This window comes from Micropterus dolomieu, linkage group LG17, assembly GCF_021292245.1.
Source record: "Micropterus dolomieu isolate WLL.071019.BEF.003 ecotype Adirondacks linkage group LG17, ASM2129224v1, whole genome shotgun sequence".
Lineage (NCBI taxonomy): Eukaryota > Metazoa > Chordata > Actinopteri > Centrarchiformes > Centrarchidae > Micropterus > Micropterus dolomieu.
This window is the reverse complement of record NC_060166.1, coordinates 15,920,928-15,931,909: the sequence shown is the minus strand read 5'-3', so window position 1 is coordinate 15,931,909 and position 10,982 is coordinate 15,920,928. Positions and strand designations below refer to the sequence as shown.

At 40.5% G+C, this 10,982-nt stretch overlaps 1 protein-coding gene across 2 annotated transcripts in view; it reads right to left on the bottom strand.

Moving 5' to 3' along the window:
* The window catches only part of kcnab1a (potassium voltage-gated channel subfamily A regulatory beta subunit 1a), a 145,412-nt gene that overhangs the window by 22,233 nt on the left and 112,197 nt on the right, over nucleotides 1-10,982 (bottom strand). For both annotated transcript variants that reach the window (XM_046074799.1, XM_046074798.1), the window contains one exon: nucleotides 6,428-6,465. In XM_046074799.1, the coding sequence (XP_045930755.1) occupies nucleotides 6,428-6,465 (38 nt within the window). The remainder of the gene's footprint in view (nucleotides 1-6,427; nucleotides 6,466-10,982) is intronic.

The window sequence follows — 10,982 nt, the reverse complement described above, 5'->3', positions numbered from 1 at the left end:
TGCTGTCCTTTCATCTCTTCCCAGGAAACTCAACAAACGTAACCTATTGGCCTCAGGTGAAGATACCAACGATGGTCGTTCAGTCTTGGCCACCGGTAGTCTTAACGACTGTAACGACTGTCGTCACAGCAACAAGGAACACTAACGAACCAGCGGTATCGATGACCCAGGATAACGAGCCCACTGAGGTTAAATAGCTGAGTTTCCCTGCCAGTCAGTCAGAACTGAAGAAGTCCTTCGGATGAGGGACGAAACGTCTTCCAGTATCTTCAACCAAGTCCAGTTGCCCTTGATTTTAACCTTCGTTGGATAACTATGACCTGGATGACTGAGAATCTTCATAGACATCTTGGATGTTTACAGAATTATCTTTGAAAAACAGTGTCCTGAAAAAGGGACATTTCTTTTTTTTTTGTTGCTGAGTTTAGTTCTGATCGAGCATAACCCAACCCTTTAGAGCCCTCAGGTGGATGCTGGGGTGGAGGTCCTATTGCAAGAGGTGTGTTGGATATGCTGCAGCAAGCACAGTACTGTATGTCCTGTGTGAGTGTACTGCAGTAGAGCACTCAGGTAGTCTGCCTGAACTCACATGCCCAAACAGAGCTTGTGTGGTTGTACTGTAAAACTCATGAAGTGCAGACTTTATTGTGGGATCAAAGTGTGACTATCTGTAATAAATAAATAAATAAATAAATACTTGACTCTACGATGTACGGTAGTGTCAACTCATTCCTCTTTAGTTAATAAGTGCTCATGCTTTATAAAATTGTGTGCAGGGCATATATGCAGATATCCCTCCATATTATTGCAGACACAGTGTCCATAAATCATCAGACCGAGATCCAATTTCCCTGTGGTGAGTTATATTACATGGGGACTTAAAGTGAATTTGCCAACATTTCCCTGTTGAGTTGCGCATGAGTTGGTTAGTGAACGTGTGGGGACAGAAGGGTGTGCACATGGTGCGTGTATGTTTGTGTTTACATGTCTGCATGAAATCTGTTTGTCTGCCTTTGTATATATGCCTTCAAGTGCATGCACAGTATGTAGGTGTGTGTGTTGCTGTTTCAGGGGTGGCAGACAGCGGAGGTGTTCTTTCTAGAAGAATTTGATAATCTCTCCTCTGAGAATCTGTCTCATCCTTCTCTCTGCAACCAGCAGAAACAGGGCAGCAGTCCAAGCCTTTGTGTGATAATGATTTATAACACCAAGCAAGAATTTAGATCAATTTAATAAAACCGGGGTATAGAAAAGTGTTGTGATGGTGTAATAAATGATACATGATATTAAAAAGATTTACAAAAAGATACCAAGTAAAAGAATTAAGGAATGTCAAGTCAATAAAAATGGGTGTTAAAAGTGATTTAAAAACGTTACTGCAGCCAGAAGACTGCTCCCATAGGAACATGACCAGTAACATCTTAAAATCAATTTTAAACTGATTAGGCAGCCTGCGAAAGACACACTAGTATTAGGTATTAGGATGTCATCTGTCAGTGTAGAGAGACTCACTAGAAAAATGACTAGCAGGAGAAGGAAGTATCATGATGATGTTGTTATACTGCAGTAAAAAGTCTTAGGGACGAGGGTGCAGGCCTCCATGACTAAATGAATGTAAATGATGGTGGTAATACTGGATTTTATTATAACAGTGGAGTTATTATAACAGTGACAAACTATATGAATATCGATAGCTGATTTGTTTAACAAGGTCAGTACTGTAACGACCCAGCATATCAGATTGGTGTATGATAACCTTTGCCTGTAAAAGGAAACTAATGATATTTTAATATTTTCCAGCTTATACAGTACTTTCTCCAAAAATCTGTCATATTTAAGAACTCTATTATTTTAAGATGCAAATCCACTGCTTTCAGAGAGGGTCGAACGAGGGAGGAAAGTAAAGGACAGAGAGACAATGGGCACATTTCAAAATGGTTTATTCCATCTCTGAGACCCGAACTACCATTAAGGCAAACAGAGCAGAATGAAAAGATAGAGTTGGATAATGGAGAGGTTAAAACTAGGGGGCAGTTAAGAAGAGAAATATTTGGAAAAGAGGGATGTCCGAGAAAATGAACATGTTCTTCCTGTAAATGGTCTCTGCTGAGTGCAGAGAGGAAACCATCTCTGTCACAACTGTTGGCGGCACTGGAGGGTGATTTTCAATGAAGTGAAGGAAGGGTGGGCTAAGAGATTTTTTTGCAGAGGTAAGAAAATAGGAGGATAGAGAAAAAAGTTGGATATGAATAGAAGAAGTGAGAAAGTGCTGGATAGTTGAGTTAAATGAAAAGTAGTGAGAATTTAAGGACAAACAGTATGTAAAATTAGGTAAGGTAAGGTTAGGTAAGGTGAGGAATGTGCTGAAGACAGCTTTAAAAAGACAGATGAAGAGACACTGTCGAGTAGATAGTCAGAGAGAGAGAGAGCCAAGATGAGGCTGATCCAGTCAGTTTTCAAAGGGTGACTGTTTGGCCTTCGGTGATTGCTCATTCACAATGAGTCTCATACGATACTGAAAGGTCAGTCACTGTCACAGAGTGTTTATAGTTACATTCACAAGGTCAGAAAGTTTGTTTTGCTAATGAAGCATCGCTGCTTACACCGATTTCTGGCCATTTTGGATTAACTAAATTTGAGTAATGGTCCAAATGGTGTGGTCATTTTTTTTAGAGAGAGAACAAACTGCTATCTGTCTGTTGCACACAAACACTATAGATACACATGCACTTGTAACCTCACCTTCAGAAAAAGTATGAGTCACTGTAAAGTTGCAGCAATACATGGATGACTACACTTCAGGCTTCTTTCTTTGTTTTTTTCCAGGGCACAAAGGGTGCGGGAGAATTTGATTTCCATACATAGAACAGACGTAATGAGAAAAAACGTTTTCTCTCTCACAGCCCCCAGAATCAAGGCCGTGGTAGCCTCCCACATACTACCCACACAGCCTTGAGATGATTTTATGACTGCACATCATCCTCCCCACCACACTCCCTACATCAAAGTCTACACAGACAAGAGACACTTTCTTCAAATTCACTTTAGGATTTATGGATCCACTTTTGGCCTTTTTGAATGAGTAAGCAATGCTTACTTGCATCCCACCAGCACTCTTTTAAACTTCCTGTCTGGGAATGTGCTGCTGCCCAGACAAACTTAGTAGCACTTATATATAATTTATTAAAGCTTTGTAGATCAGTAATAATTAGTTGAAAGGTTGCTAAAAACTCCCTTGATCGATCATTGTAGTGCTCAATCCCTACCAACAGATTACTAGCATTTATAACTGCAGTCCAGAAAGCATATTATTAAATAAGAAATTAATGAGCCGTAATTAGTGACCTACTCACTTTCTAATAAGCTATCAAAACTGTCAATATAAATATGCTTATACACTGCCTTGCTGAGAGATGAGTAGATGGATACTGTACCACCCTCTGTTCACTTAACATGAAGCTAGAAGAGCCTGCAAGTGATTAGCTTAGCCTAGCATAAACACTGGAAATAGGGAGAAGGGTCCAGCTGCAGCCCACAGACAAACCAGACAAACGTGACGGAAGTTGACTGAAGTTGAACTTCCATATATGGTTCGTCCCACAAGCCACGTACCAATCAGTGTACATTATGCGTTAATATTTACTCTATACTATAATTATATAATATTATTACAGTATATTAATACTGGAAATATTTATTTATAATAGTGTAATGATAATAATAAAGCAATGTTTCAATTCATACTGTTGTATATTTTATTTGTTCTAAAGTGATTTTAAGTTTCACAAACCAAGAATGTTCTGTACATCACGAGCCAGATGTATCTTGATTTAGGTTAAAACTTTACAACATTACTGAGAATTTAATGATAGAATAGCCTTACGAACATTAACACTATCGCTCAGCTGTTGCTGGACACGTCTGCTGTGTTGGCTGTAGTGGTCTGTGTGACTGGACCTGGGGGAGCTAACCGGAGCTAGCTAGCTAACTATTCCTGACAGCCCCAGAGGTATATTACTCTTACCCTAACCATCACAGGGTGTGTGCCTAAAGTTATTGATTGTATGCATGTCAACCGGTTAACGTTAACCCTACAGTGGTGTATGTGGTGTGTTTAATCTGTACACAATCAGAAATATAAATCAACAAGTTAGTAACTTCCTGGAGTCACGATGATGAAAAATTTTTACATTTGTATGTGTGCACAGATATGACATTTTAATTAAAGAGCTTTTCAGGTTCCTGGTAGTAGAGTATTTCTGAACTTTGAAGAGAGTCAGGCTAGCTGCTTCCCCATTTCCAGTCTTTAAGCTAAGCTAATCACCTTCTAGGCTCAAGCAACATACTTAACACAGAGACACAAGAGTGGTATCTTCTCATCTAACTTTCAGCAAGAAGGAAATAGAAATGTCTATTTATTCCCTGTAGTTTCTTTAGTCCAGATGATCTGAAGCCCTTTTGTTGAATATCAGTAGTCAAACTGTCCATTTGAAGGATCTTTGTGACTAATATCAATAAGTTACTAGGTCACAATTACTACTGTTTCCATAAAATTAGAAATGATACAAAATAACTAGGATAAAAGACAAGACTTTAGTGTTCAGTGTTTTTTTTGTGTGTATTTATGCAGCCCTCACACAGATTTTATGTAGTAACTGTGTTTTTGTGCCAGAGTTGTGTATTTCTTAATGAGGACAGGGACACTGAACCTGAGGACAAGTAGTATATTTAGGGTGCTTTTGATAACAATGACATTGAACAGGGGACACTCAGGACTTTTTAACCCAACAGCATTATAGCTGTTGCGGAATCACTTTGGATCCACTGAGACCTTCTGTCTGGAGCATTGGCTTCTTTTTGATTGGTTATTTTCAATGACAGTAATGCTCTTTGGGTGACTCTACTGAGAGCTTGAATATTATCTTCACACCATCAACAATGTAATATTTAAAACAGATTTTAAGTGAACCAATCAGCATTTCTCGTATGAATCTCAGCTGTTGAAGCCAAAGCCTGGTGGACTGAAGTGAGTGATACCAGTGACACTGAACAGGGTGAAACTCTGTTAATAATGGAGAGAAAAGGGGCGCTAAGCTCTGAGCGTACCATGTGAGTTGATGGCATTAAGCCTTAAGGTAATAAAACTAATTCGGTTACATAAGCTTACTGTTTCTGGGTCCCCTGGGGTGAGCTCTGTTCTCTGTTCCCTAAGTGTCACTCTAAGTGTGTGCATATGTGTGTATCTGTGAGTGGGATGACTGAGGCCAAGAACCCAGCAGCAACATCAGAGCATGTTAGAGCTCATCAGCATGAGTGTAGAGGGGGTTATACGCACACATACACATAATGTGTGGACCCTCCTGTCCTTTGTCTGTCCTATGTAGCATAACATTTGAGTCAGTCTTAATAATCTCATTCATGACACCTAAAGTCTTTGTGAAGGTTGTGACTTATTTAAAAATGTAAAAATAAATCCTCTTTCATTATAACATGTGAGGGAGCAATACAAAATGAAGCTATAGGCTAATTGAGCCTCTAGGTGTTAGAAAACTGTCAGGCAGGAAGGTTAACTGTGACACCACTCATTTAGAAAAAAATTACAGTTTGACAGATGTCCCACAGTCACAATGACAGGGCCAAGGTTCATGTCCCTCGATCCTGATCTATTATCATTGAACCCAAAGATAGCTACTGTTCTCTAAATATGTCATATGAGATGTGCTTTAGTCTTATAAATTAACACAGTGTCTACTCCGGAGACGTGGCGTGAGCAGCACGTTAGCAGGGCAGCATGCAGCTTCCTGTGCCGTCACAACGTCATGCTGTAGAGTAACGGAAAGAGTCAAATGTTGGGTGAATAATTTCTTTGTACAGGTTGAGTCAAACAATATTTTGCTAATTGCTTACATATTACAGAAAAATCATGAAAATCTGACTCGCTATGGTTGGCCACTGCTCCCCAAATGTTCAGACAACTTTTTTTAGGCCTGCAGGCTTCCTGACTTTGTCGTCCATTTTCAAACGTCACTTTGAATTTAGCAAAAATGGCTTAATGGTAATTGGTTTTTGTAGTGCCATTTCCAGTGTTTGAACATAAGTGCTATGACATTTTCCCTTAATGTTTCTGTCAAAACTTCTTTACAGTCTTTACATCAAGGAAAACATTGTCTTACTCCACCTACAGGTAAGACAATTTTATATATAGTTCAAAAGAACCTGAACACTCTAGATGCTTCTAAGTGATAACGTTTTCATAATGTTTATGTCACAGTGTGTTCAGCACAGGATATTGGGTAATATGACATCAGGTACACACAACACATTCAATACTTACTGCTTTATGTACAACAAAATCAACCAATCAATCAACAAGTGAAGTCCATTAAGATTAAATCAACATGCAAGATAAAAGGGAAACGTTTCGTACCTCGTCTGTTATCTGTCCCCCAAATGTCACCCATGTACCTGGAGGGAAGAGGGAGACATCTAACATTAGAAAACATGTTGATCCTGTCAGTGCTTTCTGGCAGTGTCTTTGTGTGTGTGTGTCATCCTGGAGTAAACACTTCTAATACCCGGGCTGTGACACCAGTCAAGTTCCCAGGAGAAAAATGTGTCCCGTTTACAGCTGCAGCTCAGTACTGAAGGATCACGTTCAGTGAGCACCTGTTAGCACTTTTTCTTTACTGGTGACTGTTTGCGTTTTTTACAGTCATGCATATTTTGAAGTCCTTGTGTCTCCTGTGCTTTGGTGCTCATGTCTCTGTGTGTGTGTGTGTGTGTGTGTGTGTGTGTGTGTGTGTGTGTGTGTGTGTGTGATTGCGTATGATGAGTGTGCATGTGTGTACATCTGCACCCGATTGCCCTGAAAACAATTCAGATAAGCCAGACAAAAGGCTAAACCATCCCAGCCAGAGGGAACACAACATCCACAGCACATTCCCTCACTGAATTATGCATGTTGCTTTGTGGCATAAAATGCTTCTCTTTCAGATTATGTCAAAACAGTTTTATCTAAAACTGCCCTGCTCTGCCAGACAGAGAGACAGACAAAGAGGGAGGAACACCTTTTATTAAACATATAAATGTCTGGTGCTTTTGTGTGTTCTGGGAGTTGCAAGAAAAGCTGCTTGATTAGATATGAGGCAGTGTGTGTTGCAGTCCGTTGTATTTGGCAGGGGACTTTTATCACCAGCACCATATAGTTGTTTTTTTTTTTGTCATTTCAGGTAAAGAGAAAGTCAATGAAAATTCTTTCATTTTATTATTGTTCATGTTATAGTACCTACAGTATTTCAGTTATATCCACTATATCCATTACAGCCACGTCAACTGTCACATTTTCTTAATATTTAGCCTTTTCTAGTTCACTATTGTTCACTTTATAAAAACAGCTAATAATATGAACGTATCCTGTTATTGTTCTCGAAAGTGTAGTGTAGTGTACAAAAGTGGAGCACAGTTTATAGCTTTGCACATCAATTTGATGTTGTTTTTACTTTTTGGCATATTTGCTAAAACTGTAACTATGTCCTGATACTGGTACCTACATGAGACAAATAATAGTATGATGTAATAAAAATAAAAGTTTAAAAGAAACTCCTACTGCTCCTAATGCCTAATGCCTAATTCCTGAATAAAACAACTAATCAGAGTCAGGAGGAGTCTCTAACACAGTGTCAATCACTGTTCGTGCACACACTGTGCAACCCCCCTCCCCTGCACATGCTCAATCAAACTCAGCTTCAGGAGTTTTGCGTTGACAGTATATTACTGGACGAAGCCACCCCGCTGATTTGAATGGAGACCAGTGAAGCCAGTTTTGGACCATTAAAATACTACTACAGGGCTACTTCCTGCTGGCACCAGCGTCTACTGCGCACGATGACGTAGAGCAACGGCAAAAACACCGTAATTCTAGTAGCTGTGCCAACAAAAAGTTTCATGGCTCAGTGTGTTTGTCTGATTCGGATCCATCACTGTTTAATCAGCCCACCTACATTGTTCACCTGCCAAACACCAACTGTCTCTAATTGCTCTGATAGTTTTTTTTGATTGCGTTTATAAGCTAAGCAATACGGTTACATCTCTCATGTGCGATGGGGTGTCACAGGGTTTTGAGGGATTTTTGGGCCTACATGGATCCCTCCACGCAGGCTTTGGTCGGCTTCACTGTCCGATCTCTGGTTTACCCCCTTGGAGTTTTGCACAATGGCTGAGAAACAAGAGCAGCAATGAAAGAACTGCCCATCCTTCCTTTGCCAACAACAGTGTATAGTACAAAACATGTGTGAACACATCCGGCTCCACACGTGGCATCTGGCTCATCATATTTGATGCCATGGCCCTCGTATCGACTAGTGCCAAAGAAGCATGATGACAAACAGTGGGGAATAACTTTTGCTGTTGGACATTGTTGCAGCTGCCTCTGAAGTCTGGGATGCTCTACAAAGCATCTGAGGGTCATCTTTGTGAAGATGAGTCACACCAAGAGGAATCGTGGCACTGGCGAGGCTGTCGGGAAGAGCGAGCCCTAAAGGGGCTAAGGCTTCACAGGGCAACTGCCACGGGCTTGTGGGTTTGGTGGGTGGAGCTTAGCGAAGTGATACTGGCAGCAAAGAGAGACGCAGGAGGTTTTGCACTGTATGTTCAATCGTTACTGACTGCAGCTTTAAGTATTTTCTTTTTTTCGTGGAAATTTTTTAGTTCCCTTCAGGCCACAAGACTTCTCTCTCTGCTCTGTTTTATTTCCGTGTTGAATCCTTCTCTCTTGTCTGTCTCTTACTCACCCTTTGCCCACAATTCAACACCAAACGCACAGACAATTCTTCCTCTGACTCTGTTGACTGCTTTCCCATGTACGTTGATATTCCTGCCCTGTATCCACACAAGTCAAGCACTTCAACTGAGAGGCTTAAATAGACTAGAAAGAACTGACATGAGCCCAACCGAACAAGGCAGAAAATTAGGAGAGGCAAAGTAAAAGAGGAAGAAAATGAGGAGTGTAAGCAGTGAGAAATTAATGAGAGAGTTGCAGATTTGGCAAGAGGTGTCAATTATGTTTTCAGCTTTGTGTGACTCCTTTCAACCGGATTCTTCAGTCTTGAATCCAGTGCTGCGTCTGGCAGCGTGATAGATGGAGCACATTTAGATGAAATGTTTCTCTCTGGTGTCTCAGTTTAACTGACCTCCTAACTCTCTTTTTCAGCTTGTGTGCCTACAGATAGAAAAGGCTGAGTCATCATTTTTTGTTGGATTAATTTCCAGCGCTGACAAAAGGGCACAGTACATCTCTGAGCTAGTTGTGCTTGGGAAGTATAGGTTTATCCAGACGAGACACAAAAAGGCAAATTACAGTTTGAGAGATATAAATGGAAAACTATATAGTCATCATCTTCTGACTTTTCAAGGACCTAAAAATGGAAATTATTGATGCATTTTAATAACGTATTTGTCAGCACTCTTGCCTCTGTTTGATTGCAGACATTATAAATCAGACAGGAAACATGGGGATGGCATTTGGGCTATGCAGTGGCCTATGTGTCCTAAACATTAGACCACTGGGATGCCCCATTATCATTAAATAACATCATCATAATAAGTATTTAGAATTTGTTTTGTTGTGAAGGAATCCGTTTAATCTCTTTTGGTGGATGAAAAGTCCCATAAAGTTTTGTAACAGAGCTGTATTTTGTTTTTCTTTGCTCTGTGCGTGTATGCCAGCGCCGGCACCTTATACAAACAAACACAAAACTCAGAAAAACTCCCACACCATCCTTTGCACCTATTTCCAGTTCTGTTGCATGCCCTTGTCTCCTGCCTCTTCAAGTTCTATTGATTTCTTCTAAACAATTCTAAATGAATCGCCTTCGTCTGTACTGTTACATCTGTTTCTGTTTCTGTCTGCTCTTTCAGCTGCCGCATACAGGGGGTGGACAAAACAATATAAACACTTGACCATGCACAACAACACAGCACAAAATCACACATTTCTGTTGGGTTCACAAAATAGCAGAAAGAATGCTTCTGTAGACAGCATCACACAATTTTCAACAATCAACAATTTTATTGTTCTGGGGCCTAAGCACCTCCATGACGCATTATCTAAAGATATAGTTTCCCTTGATGGCATCGCCCTGGCCTCCAGCACCACTATGAGGAATCTTGGAGTTATCTTTTATCAGGACATATCGTTTAAGTCTCACATTAAGCAAATTTCAAGGACCACCTTTTTTCACCTACGTCATATTGCGAAAATCAGGAACATCCTGTCTAAAAATGATGCAGAAAAACTAGTCCATGCATTTGTTACTTCTAGGCTGGATTACTGCAATTCCTTATTATCATGCTGCTTGAAAAAGTCCATTAAGACTCTTCAGCTGATCCAGAATGCTGCAGCTCGTGTTCTGACAGGAACCATGAAAAGAGATCACATTTCTCCTGTTTTAGCTTCTTTGCATTGGCTTCCAGTAAAATCCAGAATAGAATTTAAAATCATTCTTCTTACCTACAAAGCTCTTAATGGTCAGGCACCATCTTATCTTAAAGAGCTCATAGTACCTTACTACCCCACCAGAGCACTGCGCTCCCAGAATGCAGGGTTACTTGTGGTTCCTAGAGTCTCCAAAAGTAGACTAGGAGCCAGAGCGTTCAGCTATCAAGCTCCTCTCCTGTGGAACCAGGTTCCAGTTTGGGTTCAGGAGGCAGACACCATCTCCACATTTAAGAGTAGGCTTAAGACTTTCCTCTTTGATAAAGGTTATAGTTAGGGCTGGCTCAGGTGAGTCCTGAACCATCCCTTAGTTATGCTGCTATAGGCCTAGATTTCCTATGATGCACTGAGCTCCTCTCTCCTCTACTTTCTCTCCCTCTGTATGCAACCTCATCCCATTATTGCATGTTACTAACACAACTTCTCCCCTTTCTGGTAGTCTTGTGCTTTCTTGTCCCTCTCCTCTCTCCTCCTGTCACTTCCTGCAGGT